At 36.0% G+C, this 20,127-nt stretch overlaps 1 protein-coding gene across 6 annotated transcripts in view; it reads left to right on the top strand.

Annotated features, from left to right (window-relative positions):
* The window catches only part of RAPGEF2 (Rap guanine nucleotide exchange factor 2), a 191,829-nt gene that overhangs the window by 88,899 nt on the left and 82,803 nt on the right, over window positions 1–20,127 (top strand). For 4 of the 6 annotated variants that reach the window (XM_061373325.1, XM_061373314.1, XM_061373376.1 and 1 more), the window contains exons 5-7: window positions 10,588–10,663; window positions 13,327–13,494; window positions 16,147–16,164. In XM_061373325.1, the coding sequence (XP_061229309.1) occupies window positions 10,588–10,663; window positions 13,327–13,494; window positions 16,147–16,164 (262 nt within the window). The remainder of the gene's footprint in view (window positions 1–10,587; window positions 10,664–13,326; window positions 13,495–16,146; window positions 16,165–20,127) is intronic. The other 2 variants (XM_061373336.1, XM_061373303.1) reach the window with 1 other exon arrangement.

The raw sequence follows: 20,127 nt of genomic DNA, 5'->3' as shown, positions 1-20,127 counted from the left end.
TTTTTAAATGTTAGAAAGCTAGGGTTAAAATTATAGGTAATTAGTCTTGAAAAAGGCGCTGAAATTGAGATGGGGGGAAGGTTGCTTTTTTCTGGAGGGGTGGGTTCTGTTGGTTTCCTTTTTCTTAGGAATGTTTTAGGACACTCTCTAGGATCGACAGGATGGGAAACACATTCATTCCACTGAAATGTGTTTTTCCTAAAGATATTCGTATTGAAAATCTTTGTGCTGCTTAGCTGATACATTTTTAAAATGTGCTCAAACAAAAGTTGTCCTTGAAAACGTATGTTTTTTTTATTGCTGACTCCACTCTTTAACATATTTTGTGTTTCATTTGATAGAGACACCTTTCTAATCCCAGCATTAGAGTTTCAAATGGGGCATGTCACAATTTCAAGTAATTGAGAACAGCAAGTAATCAGTCTTGTAAGCACTGTTAATCTTTGCTTTTTGCTGTTATTGTTCCTCTGTACATTATAATTGTGATATTTATTTAATTTCTACAGTTTTCACTTATACTGGTATCTTTCTAAAATTTCAGGCTTGAGTTTAGTATTGCAAACCTGTTATCTGAAATGATAATAAATTACTATGAGGGTATGGAAAAAAAATGAGAGCCGTTTCTGAGAAGCTGAGGGGAAAATTCTCTGTAATGAAGTTCATGGCTGTTTCCAAGTTAAACGTGAGACCTGTTATACCTGGATATTCACTACTACTTACATGTTTAATTAAAAATATCTGTCAGAAGAAAGCTTGCTCTTTCACAGTTGATACTGCAGTTGGTGAGATAATCTGTTCTGCAATCTGCTCTGATTTAAGGTTCCTTCTGATTATTAGTATTGAAGGTTTTGAGCTTTTTTACAAATCTGCAAAATGTCAGAAAACTCCTCGGTTACCTTAGAAAACTACATTATGAGATTCCTGCTGAGGGCAAAAGAAAGATCGTGTTTGTTTTACATGCTGTCAGGGTCTCTGGGCAAGTTTTATGAGTCTAAGGAACTGAGAAATTCTGGTCATTGCTTACCCCAAAATATCAACAGAATGAACTGTGTGCAAAAATCAAAATTATGGTTTTGATTGTTAGCATGATTCTGCTAGTAGAATTCTTCAATAAATGGTGTTTTTAACAGTGTTTTTCCATACTGTAGAAGGCTAAAATGCCTGAGAGGGTTTTTTTTTTTTGGGTGACATTACAATTTTTAAATGTTTCTGAAAGATAAATCCAGGGACACTAGACATAAAACAGCATGTTAAATGAGAGAGAATTTATTTTAACATTATAAGCTAAAAATTGTAACTATTACTTCACTTTTTTTTTTTTTAATTCCTTTACAGTTATAGGGAAATTATTACAAACATATCTTGAATACATGTGCTAACAAGATTTATGGAAACTAGTTATGGAGGGTGTTTTTAACCCTCCATGTGAATGAACTGCTTGTATTGAGTGCGCTAGGAGTGTAAGTGGGGTGGAAAATGTCAATATGTATGGTCTTATTTTACTACTACAACCCTGGTTGATATGTCAAGTCATTAATTTTTAATATTTGCAAAAAAAAGTATCAATTTCTAATTATGAAAAACTGTAGGAGGATTTTGAAAAGCTTACTATGTATTTTTCAGGAGGGGAAAAAAAGTCTTCATTTATGATTTAACATCTAAAGGCTTTATATGAGGTTGGAAAAATACTCCTCTGTTTTAACAAATTTCATGAATGTTAATAAGCCACACTGTGTTCAGACAAGGTCTTGCCTCTTAAGTAATATTTTCCTACTACTTCTCGTTCTTTGAGACCATTATGTAGATCTTGTGATGTCAGAGTAATCTCCATGGAAACACAGACATCATTAAGATGAAGCATAAGCAAAGCTGTCTTTATTGAAACTATATATGCAAACATTTTTTTTAAAAAAGAAGGAATATTAAAAAAAAAAAGTTAGGGAAAAAGCTTTCACCTTTGAATGTTTTCCAAGGTAAAATTAGAACTTCGAATTTAAAAATGAAGAGATTTTTTTTTTTTAAGTAAGGATCTTTTCTGTCAGTTGTTCCAATGAGGTACCTGCCTTCTAGCTTTCTGTACTAGAAAGGCTGCAAAGTTGAACTGCTGCAACAAGCTAAATTTTGTTAATGGCATTGCTACATCCACCTTTCTTTGTTTTTATATGTGTATTGTTTATAAACACAGACCTTGATTTTCATGAACCCATTTATCTTGTTTATGAAAGGGTCATAAAGGACCCTAAGTTCTGCCATACTCAGTCTTGCAACTCACTAAGATGTTAAAATTAATGACGCTTTTCAAAACAGTAGTCTCTACTAAGAGAAAACGAAGATCACAAGGCAGTGGCAAACAATGATAGGACAAGGGGCAATGGGTACAAACTGGAACACAAGAGGTTCCACTTAAACTTGAGAAGAAAATCCTTCTCAGTGAGGGTGACAGAACACTGGAACAGGGTGCCCAGGGAGGTTGTGGAGTCTCCTTCTCTGGAGACATTCAAAACCTGCCTGGACACGTTCCTGTGTAGCCTTATCTAGGTGTTCCTGCTCTGGCAGGGGGATTGGAATAGATGATCTTTTGAGGTCCCTTCCAATCTCTAACGTACTGTGATACTGTGATATGCTTCAGGGGCTGACTGATGGGACCTTCTCTGGAAGCACACCTCCAGAATCTACCCAATTTCAAATTATTTGCTGGGGGTTTTCAGGACCTTCTTTTGAAGTACTTTCAGTAGTCAGCTGTAGATTACCAGATTAATGCAACATCTGAACTGGGTTGCATTTACATAAGAAATAAAGAAATCTCTACAAGTATTGCATAGATAAAGTACTCCAGTCTGTCATCTCTAAGGATTCTAACTAAACGTGTTCACAGTACTGAAGAAGTTTACTAAAGCTTTCAGCTGGAGTGCAAATTAACTTTCACACATTTTTGGCAGGAATTATTAAAAGCATTAATGAGATATAAATGTGCTTATCATGTAATTTTTGTGTCCTTCACATGGATTGGTTAGTTGTCAGGTATTCTGTCTTAGCGTGCTGGGTTCTTCCTGCTGGAGCAGTGGGGTTATTGCCCTTGACACTGTGATCCCTGTTCTGTCAGAGGGTAGCTGGGTCCCAGGTCAAGCAAGGAGCTGCAGTGACCACTGAGGCTTTTTTTTTTTTAATCTTGAGAAACATCCCTCCGAAAGTATTATCAAGTGGCATGTACTTAGCTGTGATGTTGCAAGTGAGTCCCTTCCCTGACACATGAGCTGTTGTATCTGAGACTGTAAACATCTAAGCTATCGCATGACACTGGATAAGTCTAATCATCCTTATCCATGGTATGTAGTGAGCTCATGTCTCCAGGATTTGCAAACGGTGACAGGTCTGCAAATGCCTCTTCAACTCAGATTCCAGTTGCCAGCATTTCAGTTTTCCTTTCAGCTGAGGAGTGCTTCTATAAGGTCGCTATTTGCTCTTGATGGGAAAAAAAGAAAAAAGTGGTATCTATAATGACATTGGGAAAATTCAATATATTAAAAGGAAAAAAAGGTGAATCAACTGATTATTTTGATTTGCAGATGACTTCCAATTTTAATTAAAAGTAATATTTAATACATGTCAGAAGCATCTTGGGCTTCACTTGAATATTTCCTTACTTTTCCTAAAAGACAGGCACTAATGCAGTGAGAATTGAAGAAGCCAGGCTATTTTGAAGAAGATCAAATTATCTGATAATGATCCTCTGTCTTTTAGCTGACAAACCCTTGCTTTCATAGTTTCCAGTGTACAGCTCTAAGTGTGGGGATGTCTGCTGCTACCTTCCCTCCTTGCATCATCCCCAGCGGAGGGCTGTTTGCGTCAGAGCTGCTCTGCATGCATGAAGGGCTCTGTCTGTTTTTTTTTCTGAGGGGTCAGAAAATGGCCATGCCAAACTTAATTTTCATCAGAACACTTAAGCCTCTCCCTAGGGATGTCTTGTGCATGTATACACACTACTGAATGGTAACTTTCTTTTAAAAGTACCTGGCAAGGGCAAGTTGGGTGGAGGAGCAGTTTGGCTTTCACAGCCTATTCCTGGAAACCCTGCTAAACCTAGCTTGGTTAGAATAAGCCATTAAGAGGGATTGATGTTTTTCATTCTGATGTGCAGGTACCAAAATGAAATGTGATGGGTTTTAGTGAGAAAGATAAAAGAGGAGGAACTTGACTGAATCCCTTACTATCTCTGGAAGTGGCAGATAGAAGATAGTCCCCATTTTTTGTCCATCTAGACATCTACTAGCTACTTCTCCATAGTATTTCATTTGGGAATTCAGCATGCCTGGCTTGCTTTAGAACTAAATCTAACATGTTTTAATGTTGTTGCAAGTTAAATGTTGAATACTGCATTAAGATTTGACTTTGGGATTTGTGAGAGACCAGACATTCTGTTCGTATTCGTTTCTATATCATTGGAGAATAATTGATGCAGTGATGGAGAGCAGCTGCTAGTCATGGCTGAGGTCATGGAACTGTAAGGAGGAAGCAGTGTCATGCAGCGCTGTCCAGAGGAGTGGTGACTCCACTGTGCTCTGACTTTGTGAAGCACAATTTGAAAGTGGAGGGTAGAGAGAAGATGGGAAACACATTAGAGAGCACTTGAATATAAGTAGTGATGGTAGTAATAGTATTTGCAAGGTGAGGGCTATCTAAAAGCAAATGAAGACTCACTGGCTTACATAACTTCACATTCTAAATATGCTTAATGCAGTGCCTCTGTATTTCATTTTGGTAGTTTCTGTGATTCTCCTAAATGTAGATGTCAACTGAAGCAATATAATTTTTACAAGAAGAGTTTGGAATATTTGGTTTATGCATTGGCAAATATTCCTGTGGTGATGTTAAGCCCATTGCATGTCCCATTTGAAAATTTCAGAACAAAGAATGTTTGTGAGTATATGATTTTCTAGTGTTTTGATGTAAATCATTGCAATACTTATCCATAATATTTCTACTTTTAATATATTGTAGCTTGATTTTTTTTAAGCAAAATTTCATGGAATTTATTTCCCTGTAGAAATGTACCACAAAAAACTCTAAGAATTTGTGAAGCAAGAAACTGTGTTACTTTTATTGTTTCTTGTGTTAGAGCATGTGCAAATGCAATATGCTTTTTGACTTAGAGCAAAAGCCAGTTAAATAGTTTATTCTAAACTAAACTTCGTTACAAATATGGCATTTAAAAATACATAAAACTGTAACAGTATCTTGCACTTTAAAATGGGCTGAAGAATGTGCATCCTATAGATGACCATAATTTGTGTAAGTTTTTTTGTGAGACTTAGATGTAGTCTTATTATAGACTTGTAGTTTAATTATAGACTTGGTTATAGACTTTATTATGTAGACTTGTAATTCAACTGTGAATTAATTATCACTTTAAGCTAATCAAGGTAGTGAATAGCAAAAGAAATAAAGGCTAAAATCACATTATAGAGGAGACCCCTAAATTTTGTATGTCCTTTTTGAAAAATAGCTGTCACAAGTGAAATTGGGCTTTCTGTGAGAGATCTTTGAGGAAGGAATAAAAAGGCTTCTTACTGAGAAACCTTTTCTCAGTTTTCATTGTCAGTGGAGCTGACTTCAGATTCTGCATCACTTTTGATGAATGCATTCGCATTCCAGTGCTGAGAAATAGCTTTCCATTTGGGAGCTGGGCTGACGTGAAAACAGGAATGTGGAGGCCCAAGGCAAGGGGACAGGGCTGAATGATGATAGGGAAATATTCGCTCCTCAGTAGCTGCCGCCTTTCCTGAGAGCGTTGGAAAGAACATCTGTGTGTGCATGTATGAGTATGTCTGGGGACCTGGGGAAATGGATGGGTCACGTCTGGAGAAAACTGAGTTGTCCTCCAGTGTCATGATGATAATAGAAAGGGTAGAAAAAGTCACCCTCAATACCTGAAAGTTTTTGGCTGTCTCTGTGCGTAAGTGCTCATAAAAAATAATGTGTTGCTTGTAGCTTTAGGTTTTCATTTAATTGAGGTACTTTGTTGTTTTGTTTTATTAGTACATCTATTAAATTTGAAGGGTCTTAAAGTATTCTCATTTTGCTGTGTGTGAGCTACTGACATACTTGAACCGATTGTAGTTTTATAATTGCAAAGGGTTTTCTGATGAAAACCGAAAGTGTAAACTTGGGGAAACATGGAAACCCTTAGCTTTCACTTAAAACTTGTCTTCTATTAACTAGTCAGTGTAAACTGAATTTTAGAATGTATTAGAATGAAAATGAAGTTGTAAATGACTTATATGGGTTAAAATACCTATTTTGAAAACACATAGTGAGCAAAAGTTTTTCCTACTACAAATGAATTTATTTGGAAATAATGCTTTTGAATAGTGAAGTGGGAAATTAGACTTTTGTTAGTTGCTTTAGGGAATGGTACAGTTATGGAACAGTTGCTTGGGGAGAATACATAACCTTCCAAGAGTGGATTTTTATTTATCTTTGGCTTTCAAAATTGCTACTGTATAGTGGATTCCTGCAAATCAAATTGCTTTGTGTATCTTTAAGGTTGTGGGTTTTTTAAGTAATTTTATATGCACATCATAGGTTCAGTAGGTTTATGGGGAATAAATGTTACTGTGATAGAAAATGACTCCAGAAGTGAAATGCCTTTTGGACAGGTGCTGAGGAGAGCATCTGTGAAGTTTAATACTCAGGGAACCTCAAGTCAGAGCTTATATGGTAGCAAGAAAAAACAAGTGTTGGAAAAGCTGCTGCAAAACAAGGCTCTTTGGGGATTTTAGGTGAGGCAGCAATATCCTAACCTGGCAGCCTTCTGGCTATCTAAATTACTGCTATAACCTCTACATCTCATATTGACAGCCACCGTTGCAAAGATAACTTTAAACTACCTTAGTTTCCTTTGGTGGAATTTCCTCATGCACATCATTTTAGAGAAAGTAGTTGCAAAGCTGGGATCCTCAGGTGTGTCGCTGACTTAATAGTTGCAAATGAGCTATTTTTAGGAGTTGAAATTAATAAGGCTTAGGTAGGAAAAGAAGATTTGTATCTTAATGTACTAAGGTAATTTTAATTGAAATTATTAAGGAATGATATGATACAACCAACCATGAAGTGTATATTATGTAAAATTCTCTACTGCATTTTAAAATAAAAAATGTGGTTTAACCTTAAGCTCCATACTGAAATCATATAACCACAGGCTTACTTCACACTATAGTAAGGGAGGAAATAAGTTTATCAAATCCTTCATACATTGAAACCCTCCCATACATTTTACTTTAGCTAACCCAGTGCTCATGTAGACTGTATTTTGTGACAAATCTGGGTAGACAAACCAATTTTCTATGGGAAATCTGTCATCAAAATTTGGAAAGAACAGTGTCTAACAAAAGTTACTGAAATAGAGCTGGTATTATGAAAATATGTCAGCCCTTCCACTGAAACTTTATTTGCTGCTACTGATTGTGTCTGATACTCAGCATCCCTCAAGCCAGCTTGCATGCCAGCTTGTGGTCCCTTGTATGAAGTTCTCCTGCTATTTTATAAAAGGCTTTACAGCTTGGGCTTTTGATCAGCTCTGTAAACACACTGTATTATGTGTTATGTATTTGCTTCTTTTTACTGCTTACTAGTGTTTTAAATAACTTGCTTTCATTTAAATCAAGTGTGTTTGGTGGCTTCTTCTCCCCAGTGTCTGATTACTGCAGCTAGGGATTTTGGGTAGACAAGAATGTCATTGAAGTCCTTCTTTTTCTTTTTTTTTTTTTTTTTTTGATGGTTTTTGCTCTTGGGCAAAGCTCTGACAAATTAATTTTGATAAAGCTTACTGACATTGATATCAGTCTTCTGAACTGAAACCATAGGATTGACAGTGCCCTAAGCTCCCAGTACTTTCTTAAAGTTGCATGTCAATAAGTGTTTGTATGACTGTCTAGGTATCAAAGTGTGGTTCTACAACAGATAGTATGCAATACCGTGGTGGTTATTCTACCGTAGTCAGAGCTGCACACTTCAGAAGTGTTGAGACAGAGTGGACAGTCACAAGAGTTTTCTAATTTTCCCTGGTTGCATAAATTCCTTACTGATGATGAATTTTCAGCAGCAGATTGGAAGTTAGGAAGTTTAGCTGATGTGGCATATTTGAGAAAAGAACTGCAACATCTGAAAGGTCATTTAACTTTCTTCTGTCTTGATTTACTTGTCTTCTTGTCTGCAACGCTTCACAAAGAGTTTCTTTGCAGCCTGAAGTGCCTTGCAATCTTTGGTCAAAGATAATATATACATGTGATGTGCTGTCTGCTCTGATAAGTTCCGTGCTGTCATAGGAATCTGAGCAGTGAAGCAATGACATGGTTATTTGCTGTGAGAACTGGTGTGTCAGTAGGATCAGAAATAGTTGTCTTTATAGTAATTTAGTACATGCCTTTTGTCTTATTGTGTTGACTACCTTTTCCTTTGTGCTGAATCCAAATAAGTTATGCAATAGAAAGGCACATCCAAAACAGTTTTTAGTTTTTACTGTGATTGCTAAACTTGAAACTTTTGGATGTCAGCAGCAATTAGAAATGGGCAGAAGTTCAAAGCTGATACTTGCAGGCAGTAATAGGGGAAGAAAAAAACGGTGGAGTGTAAAGTGTATATGCAATTTCTGTTGAAATTAGTGCTTGCTGTGAAGCTAGAAAATGGGCTGGCAAACAAATACAGCAATAGTATGTTCTAGACCAAAATCAGTAGTTACAAAGAGGGGATAAGGATCTGCAAGAAGAAAGGGAATATTTCTGTGTTTTCAATTAGAATATCAAATAAGTTTTCTTCCTAAACAGCATTTTTTACATTTTTATTTTTCAATCAGTGAATTGGTTTGCTTTCTCTTGTCTCTCCCACCTTTCCTTTTTCTTATGGAAAAACTGTGTGCATAGATCAGGCTAATAAAAGTCATTTTTGTAACAGTCTAGGGAATCAAGATAATGGTTTCATTTTATAGTATCTTTAAGAGTAATTGAAATTGTATAAAATTCAAGATGGCATTGTAGAGTAAAGCACTCTGTGTTTTGTTGCTGGACTATAGGAGGAAGCATATGTTTGCCTCTAGGAAAATAAGCATTTTGCCAAGAGACTTCTTCATTGATGTTTCTTTTCAAGAGGCTTAGTATTATGGAGATTTTTTTTCTATTGTGGAACTCTCATGTACCATTAAATGCGATTATTATTTTGATGAATAAGCACAGCTGGCATTTCTTTTCAATATCTGATTGCTGCCTTTTTGAGCTATATACGTGCTGTTGTCAAGAGATTAGCCTTTGGGGTAGCAAGTTAAATTGTTCATTTCTACTAATCGCCAGACAGGACAGGAGAATGCAGATAAACTGGTTAGATAGACTGTTCCAAATAGTGTATGAACTTCTTTAGTTTGCTTGCTATGAAATAAAGCTTAAAAAAGTTACTTTCACAGGCATCGAAGCTTAAGCATGTCACTGTGACTGTGCATTACAGGATTGGTTAAAATTCAGATTTTAAAATTTTAAGGGGTCTGGTTTGCTTTTCATAAACTGATTTAATAGCTGTTGCCCTGTGACCTTCAGATATGAAGGTTTCACATGCCTATTTCAAAGTGCCAGGTTGAAGACAGGGAAAAGCTAGATAGTTACATTGGCCTTTGGCAAATTTTCAGGCAGGCTACAAGAGGGTTGCTGGGGTTCCAGCTATTTAATCTGTCCTGCCTTCCTGTCTGTAGTGGGAAAAGTCTGGCATTAACCAGACTCGCTTAAATACGAACTACCTGGAGGGGGACACACGTAACCAGAAACAAACTTCAGCTGGTTGTCTTTTCTTCCACTCTGGCGGTGTACAACTAAGGATCTAATGACCATAAGGTCTTGTATTTCACTGAATTATGTACTGGTTCTCTGCATTCCACCCTTAATGCTGGCATTTTGAGGATTCTTTGCAGTTAACTTGTGGAGACACATTCGTTTAATACAGGCAGAGCACTTCAGAAACTGAAACTAAAATAGCTTTCTATTTCATAGCACATGAAGCAAATTAGTATCAAGCTTAATTACAGAACTGAAGTGGGAATGTGTCATGAAAGGCAGAACAGACTTTTGTCCTCGTCAGTTCAATTTGGGAATACTGTAATGTTAAGCATCCTTATTTTATTAATCTATTGAAGTAATTATAGTTGATCAGCCTTTTCATTCTTTCCTTCATATGCTAGTTAGCTTTCTTTATAGAAATGCAGATAGCTTAGGAAACTTAATACTGTAATGTCAGAAGATACTTGATCAAACTCTGTAATGTAGTTCAGAATCAACCGTGCATCTTCAGTAGACAGCACTTGATTGACACTTATTTTAGTGTTAATAGAATTATTTAGCAAATATTCTTAGAAGAGTATGTAAATACAAATTATACAGCTCTTGGTGTCCTCGGGTATCATTTACTCGTTGAAGGACATATGAAACTTGCATTGTTCAGAGGTATGTACATTTTTTCTATGCTTTACAGTATCAGGAGAAGACGTAAATATGCTCACGGGTTGTGTTATAGTCTGGGTTATGCTCTGATTCAAGTATTTTTCTTCTTCAGCTTTGGCAAGCGTTCTGCAGGAAGCTTCAGGCGTGGCTGTGAATGCATTGTTTTGGAGCCATCTGAAATGATTGTGGTAAGAATTTCCTTCAGTTGCTTTCAAGTTTTACAGACCAGCTTTGTTAACATTTCAACTTCCAATAAAACTTGGAGTCTTCAATTTCACACATTATCTTTTTATAAATCTAAGATGTCATACGTAACTTTCTTGCATTCTTTGCACACATACTTGCATTATTTGAGTGATAAAGGCATCTTGTAAAGTTTACAATATTTCTTGTAAAACAAACTTTCTTGTGCTAGGAGAATAGCAGAACAGTTTGTGGGGTTTTATTTTTGTTTTGTTTTTGTTTTCTTAAAGCTGCTTTATTATTAAAGGTAGGCATAGATGCTTTAAATTATTAACCTCAGGTTACCTTAAGTAATTAATGTTTGATTGAATTAAATTTATTCTCAGCTGTCTGAGGTTTAGGAAGCACTTTGAACGTTTTAAAATTCTACCCGCTTTCTGGGTGAAGGTTATTTTGTTAGCAGTATCTGCTCTAGTCCAGTGGCAGAACAGCATCATCTCTGATCTTGACCTCTAACCAGAAAACTAAAACTTCGGTTTGGTTTTTCCTCTGTCACTGAGATAGCAGTCAGCTCATAATACAGGCATGACAATTATCTAAGCCTTATATAGGTTATAGTTCAGATATAGGCTGTGACACTAAACACTTTTTTTTTCCTAAAAAAAAGTGACTGTTTCTGTAAAACTTGCAGAAGCACAGGAAATCGTAGCACAGCTTTAGGCTTGTGGAAAAGATCAGGTTGCTTGTTTAAAGTGGATTGGTAAAAAAATAGTAGCTGTTTAACTTACCTTCATGCAAATGCAAAGCTTGCTTTTGTGGGTTTTAAGCTCTTTGTGATTTCACTGTAAACAAAAAAAAGATGGTTGTGTAATGGTAGCTTTTTCTGTGGGATGTTTGATGATGTATTTCCCCCTTCCAATTCTAAGTAAAAAAAGTCATTTTACAGAGCTAATACTACATAGTAGGAGACAGAGAAGGCATATGTGAGAAATGCCAGTTGCCTTTTCTACTATCACTAACTAAAGTTTTCTGTAACTTTACTTTGTTTACATCTGGACTGATGGATAACATTGGGTCAGGGCCAGGTACACCCACATGTGCTGACTTAGTCTTAAAAAAAACCCTGCATAAAATACCTCTGGAGTGTTGGGGAAGCTGAAATGAAAAACTTCAGCCTTTCAAAGGAATAAATGTACCTTGAATAGGAAGAATCCCATGCCAGGTGTTTGTCAGGCACAGTAACTTTCTGTCTCTGGGCTGCATGAGTCCTATGTGGGGAGGGGAAGTGGGAGAGATGTAGGGTGTGCATGTGACTGTGAAATAGATACTCGGTGGTGGTGGAGTAAGCATTACCAGATTGCCTAGTGAACCAGGAACTGTGTTCATCCCCTTGTATTAGTACACTGGAAGTTGTATTTACTGACATGAGCTGATGAGTATGTGACATTTCTGACACAGATATGCTGCAAACTCTTAGGAGTCTTTTGTCTAATATTTCTTTTTCTTGTTGAAAAACATGGAGGAACGTTGCAGGGTGCCTTATAGGCTCTTCTATACATCTTCAGAAATACTGTTTATCCCTGGGGGGTGGAATTGAAGTTAACTGAATTCCAATATAGAGCAAATGCTGAAAATTGTTTGCTTGTTTTCTTCTCCCTGCTTTCAGTCTGGAGTAAGGTTTCTATAACTACTGTCAATATAGACGTCATGTTGCTTTTCAGCCAAATTACTTTAAAAAAGATTGTTCTTTTTCAGGAAAACCAGAATTTCTACTTCAGATATTTTCACTGCCATATACTGTTGTGTAGTAGTTTAGGACTATTACTTTGAAGACTCTGAATTTGGGAAAACTAATTTTACATTGGAATATGCCTAATAGCTACTTTTTATTCCTCTTGTTGTTGCTTTAAAGTGATTTGTTTTCAGGCAAATCCATTAGAAATTATTATTATTAGAAATCCTTCTTTTATGCCTTCAGAATATTTGAAGTGAATAATAATACCAGTGGTGCTTATTGAAGAGTGAAGCCTTTTCTATAGGTTGGTTAGGGAAGATACCAAGTGACAAATAGAGATTAGTATGGAAGCTAGCAAGTACTTTCTCATACCACTTTTTTTTTTTGCAATGAGTGGGGAAATGTTTGTATTTTTAAAGAGTAAGAATGGAAGGACGGGATAATTTTGAAAAGTGGTTGTATTAAATGATTCAGTGGTGCAGTTCACCAATGTTTGTTTGTTTGTTTATTTATTTATAGTAGTGGCTTCACTCTTAGTGCTAAAAATGCACGAAATTCAAAGCTAAAGGTTGTGTTTTGAAAAATAGGATTTAGCATCACAGAATGGTTTGGGTTGGAAAGGACCTTAAGATCACTAGTTCCAACCCCCAGGCAATGGGCAGGAACACCTCCCACTATACGAGTCTGCTGAAGGCCTTGTCCAGTCTGGCCTTGAACACTCGTGGGGATGGAGAACTTGCAGTTTCCTTGGGCAGTCTGTCAGTGCCTCACCACCCTCACAGTAAAGAACTTCTTCCTTATATCCAACCTTAATCTCCCCTGTTTAAACACATTACCCCTTACAGTCCCTGATGTATAGTCCCTCTCCTCTTGTGTTTCTTACAAGAAGAAACATTTCTTTGGGGAAATGACACTCTCTTGCATCTATTGTAGGTTGATTACATGGATGAAAATGAGGAGTATTTTCAACGTCAAGCTTCTCATAGGCAGTCTCGAAGGAGATTTAGGAAAATCAACCAAAAAGGAGAGCGACAAACGATTATTGATACTGTTGACCCTTATCCCGTGGGGAAGCCACCTCTACCTAGAGGCTACCATACGGTAAGCTGTCTGTATTTATGGTTTCCCAGAACATCAACAGGAATATTACTGAAAATAAGCAGAATGGCTAAACTTGCTAGTATCTTTAAATAAGTGTGCTTCTGTAGGGAGGTTTCCCCTTAAAATGGTGCAAATTTGACTTCATCAGTACATAGAATCATAGAATAGATGAACACACATGAACATGTGTACATCTTAAATCTTAGTTCAGAGTTGAAAACATGTTTCTTATGGTGTGAATGTCATTTATGATTTCTTAATGTTCCAGTCATTATTTTAAATTGTGAAAGAAACTATCTTCTCATTTCCTTTTGCTATTAAGTTACAGTACAAATAGTTTAGTGTATAGTGTTAAAATGTCAGTTAGTGAAGCATTCTTTGACATATAACAGTTGTGGCCTGAAAAGGACTGTGCTGCATTGCAGCAGGCCAAAAGCTTGATTAAATATGTCTTTTCTTTCTGGAATTCAGAATTTAAATGTCAAATTACTTTTACTGGTGTCTGCCTAAAGAGCCTTTTTCACTTGGTTTCCGTGAGCTGCATAGTTTGCCCATCATCAGGGAGATCATTTGGTCATTTCACTTGATATCTTCTTTTGGGGTAATCTTCACTGTTGAAAGCTTTCAGGCTTTCTCTTGAGATTAAAATAAATTGCTAATTAACATTTATTTTATAGCTTTCAAATTGAGAAAAGCTCTATTAGATTAACATGTTTGGTATTGATTTCAACCATAAGCAAAAGACTAGAAAGGCTGTTTGTCTTTCGCTCTAGTTTATTTGTTTAGGTCCGCAAACCTTCTAGAACCATAAAGGAATGCGCATAAATAACTTTGTGCATATTTAATCTAAATGAGTTTGTTGGGCTGAAATTTTGCACAATATAAGCCACATGCATGTAAATTTGCAGTATTAGAACTTTAGTGTTCTTAAAATACTGTCTTTGATCCAATGCAGTTGTAGGTTTTCTCAATTTTTCCTTCTTTATCGATATTCCTTGACTTGTTTGCCAGTTCCCTGTATATTCAATGTGTGTCTCTAAGTGTGTAGATGTTTGATTACATCTGTTAATTATACAGGCTTTTCCTCATGAGCTGAATAATTACATTTTATGCCAACAATTTGTTTTTGTTTATACAACAGATTTTAATAGTTTAATTTTCAGTGCGGTTTTAACTGCCTCTAAATTTAAAACGGATTGAGCTAGTTCACTTGGTTTGAAGATGAAACACTTGTCTGGTTTTCTGAAAAAGTAAATATGCAGTACTGTACTTTGTAGGAATTACAGGAAGAATTACTTTATTTCATATTATTTATATGTGTATGTTGTGCTTGGCAAAGAGTTCTAGTGTGATTTTGATCTAGCTCTAGAAGGGCAATATTGAGATTACAGACAGTGCCATTTGCATTTGTAGGTCCTTGCCTGTTGTATAAATTTCACTTTAGGTATGCTTAATGAGTTTTTGTAAGCTTAACTGGTACTAAGAGCAAAAGTCCATTGTGTGCCATTCTGTTGTGCAAGTTCATAATGATTTTGTGTATGTGTTGGGAATTTCATTGCAAGCAATATTTCATATTGAGTTGGAAGAGATTGCCAAATAAACTGTAAAATTTGCAATAATTACAGACAAATGCTGCTTAAAAAAAAATGTAATATAATGCATATGACTGAATTTCCCCCCTCCCAAAGGAAATTGAGTCAAATATGCTCAAATGAGTTTTACAGTGTAGTCAAGAATCTCTGGTCTATTCCCGCATATTTTTTACAGTATTTGGTGATCTTGTGTACATTCTTCTTTCATACTCAAGTAGTAATATTTCTACTGTTTCAACCATACACGTTAAAGGCTGCATTGTCTGTTTGCCCTTCCTATTTTATGTCCCTTGACCTCATTTTTTTTACCTTATTTTCTTAAAAATTCACTGAAGAAAGCAGGTTTTTTGAAACACATAGCTATTCAAAACATATTATATAGCCCAGATCTTGTGGACTTTTTGCCCATCCATTCTTTGGTCAGTATCTGTAAAGGTCTCACTTTTGGTTCTACTTTCTAATTTTGGATAAGGCAAGAAGCATCTAAAATCATGCAGATGTTCAGATATTGCAGTGAATAATGTGCTAAAGTAAAATGGAAAAAGAATTAATATGATGCATTTGTTTTCAAGTTTGCTCTTCCTTGTGGATGTGTTCTGGTTTAGTGTTAGGTACATGAGATTCAAAGTAATAAAGCTGCTTTGATAGCATTCTCAAAATCTTCACGTATTTTCTTTTATTTTCTCTAAATCCATAGCTACTGGGTAGAATGATTTTAATTTTTATTTATTTGATAAATTGTTCATGCTTTTTTTGCAGTGGTCTCTGAATGCTTTCCTTCAGAAAGTCTGAAGAAAGTTTTCTATATCTTTATGAAAATGTAGAGCATAACATAGAACTTACATGAAGATGCATGGCTGTGCTTTTCAAGAGTTAAATGCAGTGCTCTCAGTTGTGGCATGGCTTTCTGCAACAGAGTCAACCTGTAGGGAGGATGATGGACCTTCATTAACATAATTTTAACATTATCTTCATAGTGGTGGAATGTACTATGGCATGTCTGATAATGTTCATCTTTTCCTTTCCTCCTATATGGCATTCATTTCATTTTGGCTCACAGGAATGCACTAAACCTCAGGTATTGTAACTTACTGTGTATGGTCCACTAACAATTTACTTGTGGAATTGCGGTGTGATATCATAATGCTGATGCAATGTAATGACTAAAGTTGCCTCCTAGCCTTTGCTTTGATACTTCAGCAGTCTCACTGTGATATAAAAATACTAATGTAAATGTGGAATTTGGTGACAGCTCAGTGTCCCTTGCCCAGCTTTGACTGATCCTTGCTTTGATGTCTGTGATTTAGAGAAAATGGAGAACAATAAGCAAAGAGAATATTTAAAATACTTAGTGTTTGTCAGACACTTTACTCAAGAATCTCTTTCATGACACAAAGGACTTAATTTTTGATTTTGATTTTAAAAGTAGTCCCCCTGTTGCTGTTTAGTTATCTTTATGTCAGTAGAACAGGCAAATTATAGTGTGACAAGATGAGCATCAAAGGAGCAGCAGAAAGATTCCGTTAGCTGAAAACTTGTAAGAGTGCTTCTTGTTTGTCTTCCATTATGATTATGTGCGTAAAGAAGGTGGATTTTGTAGACCCTAACAAAATATGCGTAATTGGCCATTATTTGAAGCCCGCTTGTCAAGCTAGGGAGAAAAGTATGTCTGAGTGTCTTTTGAATGGTATCAAGCCAGAATGTCTTTTGAATGGTATCAAACCAAACAAAATAGAGAAGTTTTCCCTGACATCTGATCTCAAATGCAAAGTAATCTGAAGATCTGAGTGGCATCTTTTAAAGTTAACTTGTATTTTTAGTTGCATTTCTCACTGCCACTACTAAGCATCCACCAAATACAACGTTTGGTAAGAATGTGTCTTGTCAAACTGTAAAATGTCCACACTCTTATGTCTGAGAAATTTCTTGTGATAGAACTGAAAACAAATTAAAACTATTGCTTAGCTTCAAAATTCTTCCTTTTCTCAAATATTATTTTGGTCAATTCTGATATTTTATCAGGAAATTATTTTAAAAGTTCCTTCTGTATCACATTGTGCTGTTCACTTCTTTATATAAAAGACTGAGATGGTTGAAATTTGAGTATGGTTCCAGTATCACAGGCAAGTGACTTCTGTGCTGAAGTTCTCCCTTTCTTCAATATGTATGGTACAGTTGTTCTAGGAATCCAGTTCCTAATCTCCAGATCAGTGCTCACCACTTTTTCAATGGAATGATCCCAGGTAACCTATGGTTACTAAAACATTATGTCTAAGAGTAATAATGTGCTTCTCAAATTCTGATAGGAATTTGAAATACTTTGTAGTATTTTGATATGTATTGTACTTAGGCATGTTACTTTTGGAACAAGTGTTGCTGATTTCTAGGTTGAGGAAAATAGAAAGTTAATGTATGGGAATAGAATCAGTGTGCTTTATCAGGCTGATAAAATGGCATCCTTTTCGCCACCATTCGTATTTTGGTAAAATGGATCTGTTATTTTTCAGGGAAGAAAAAAAAATCCTGATAAGTTTAGGTTGAGCTGTTCTTACTTGAATCTGGAAAATCTTGTTTGTTTTTTTTTGACAGCAGATTTTTACCTCTGCTTCTGCTGTATCAGAAACTGCCTTTAACAAGATTAATGTTAACACCTTCTTACTTAATAATAGAAATTGGATTTAACTTCTGAATGTAGATTTTCTTTCTGTGTGTATCTATACTTGAGACTACTTAAAGTTTTCAATGAAAAGCCCTTGTTTTGAGTGACTTGACTGAAAGAGTGCGGACCCATTTTTCTGGGTCCGTGCTTTTTTCTGAGTGCCTACATGGCTTTTCTTCTACTTTAGGCTGCTTGTGCTTTTTTTTTTTTTTGTTTTGTTTTTTAAACCATAAAGTAGCATATTCATCAATGGAGTGAATTTAAATAAGGATAGACTTCCTTGTGCTATCTTTGTGTGAGTAAACTTTGTGGCTGTTTCAGTGCCTCTGTGAGGAATGGTCATACCCAGTCTGAGTGTTGGTGAGCTGGTTGTTATATATATAATGCATGACACATGTAGTGTAAATTGCAGAAGTTCATAAAGGAAAAATAAGTTCATCTAAAATAAGATGCTGTTATTTAGTGGCATAGTGGTTGTGAGTAGTAATTTGTAAGTCCCTGTTTTGTTATAGGCTGTATCTCCTGTGCCTTACACTTGGTATGTAAACTGATATGCGAGCTTTTATTAGTCTGTACCATAGCTTTTCTTTGCTAAAGGCAAAATATCGAAGCTTACTGGGGAATATTTATAGAGATGCAGGTAGGTCTGTAAATAAAACACTGAAGCACCAGTGAATAGCCCTGAACAAAGACTATAGTGTGTGGTGCTTTACTCTATCCAGATCTGAATTAGTGAGAATCTTTCCAGATTTGAATTAGTTAACAGGCTTATGAAAATTGCTGCTAGCGCATCCTCAGCCGGTCTTTTTAAAGCCAGCTGCTGAAATCCCTGCAGAAGGTCTTTCTGCCTTTTAGTAGCCTTTTTTTATCCTATTTAGCTTGAGACTCACATGAGGTGACAATCTGTTTATCTGGTGTTAGAAGGAAAAGAGCAGTGGGTATGGAGCTGTCAATAACTCCAGCTTCTTCCCCAAGTTACAAGCATGTAATTATTTTATCCTCACACACTGTGCTATAGAGCCAGTCATCACGCTGATGTGTAAAGGGCAGACAAGTATTGTCCCGGACTTTATTTGAGGGGCATGACTGAAAACTTGCATAAGAAGAGGGATGGAAATGAAACCATGTCTAATGTTGCTGAGTCAAGTTTCATCTGCAGCCATGACTTTGTGAAAAAATTAGGGTTTTTTTTCTAGCTTTTTTAAAATATTATGTTTTAAAAAGTATTTGACCCTGGTCATATAGTACCAAACTGTAGAAACCTTGCTCGCTGCCTCAATCTTCTCTTACAGCTAACAGTTAGAGCAAAGCATTGGCAAAGTATCCTTTTTTTCCTAGTAAAATTTGCATTCACATTGTCTGCTGAGAGTTTAAAATTCCAGGATCAAAAATTTGTGTTCAGAATGTTCTCTTTTATGAAACAAATTTGCCTTTTCCTTTGTCTGCAAAATTATATTTTAACAATCAACAAAGCTGCTCTATATCATATAACATTTAAGAAGGATTTAAAAAAATCTGAATTTTAATTTTTTCTGCCTGAATTTTGTGCCAAAACTTAGTTGTTTTCCTTTATTCAGTGGATGTGGCTACTGAAGTGATGTGGAAGTTTACAAGAGGAAAAGTGGTTTCTTGTGGCTAATATAGTTGATGAGAATTAAAAAAAGCTGATTCTATTTTATACTTTTATATATGTCCAGTATAACTTCAGACAACACTTAATGTTGAAAACATTAATAAGCTCAATACAGTTGCTTCTCTGCATGTATATTTATGTTTGTTGTAAAATATGTATTACTGGATGTATTCCCGTGGACCAGTACAAATGATCACAAAATACCTTGTATGTGCTTGCTTCTCAACCATGTAGAATTTATAGGTTTTTGTTATATCTTCATAGCAGCCCTCTAATATCTGAGGGGGGCCTACAAGAATGCTTAAGAGGGATTCTTCATCGGGGACTGTAGCGACAGGAAAAGAGGTGATGGATCAAACTTAAACAGGGGAAGTTCAGGTTAGATATAAGGAAGAAGCTCTTTACTGTGAGGGTGGTGAGGCACAAGAACAGGTTGTCCAAAGAACTGGTGAATGCTTCATCCCTTGGCAGTGTTCAAGGTCAGGTTGGACAGGTTGGGCGACATGGTCTAGGGTGAGGCATCCCTGCCCATAGCAAGGGGTTGGAATTAGATCATCTTAAGGGCCTTTCCAACCCTAACTGTTCTATAATTCTGTGATAAAATGTGTTCTTGTTAGTGCATTGTATTCTACACAGTAAACTGATGCCAAGAGAGTAGTGTACTTAGTCATCTTTATTACATATAGAATTTCAGTTATTTTAGTTTGGATCAGTAGGAACAGTTGTCAGATACTCAGTCTACAAGAAAT

Source organism: Neopsephotus bourkii, unplaced genomic scaffold, assembly GCF_033783945.1.
Source record: "Neopsephotus bourkii isolate Nb327-2 ecotype Australia unplaced genomic scaffold, CSIRO-AGI_Nbou_v1 NB_168, whole genome shotgun sequence".
Taxonomy (NCBI): Eukaryota; Metazoa; Chordata; class Aves; order Psittaciformes; family Psittacidae; genus Neopsephotus; species Neopsephotus bourkii.
Note: the sequence above shows the minus strand (reverse complement) of the source record. Positions and strands in the feature narration are given on the sequence as shown.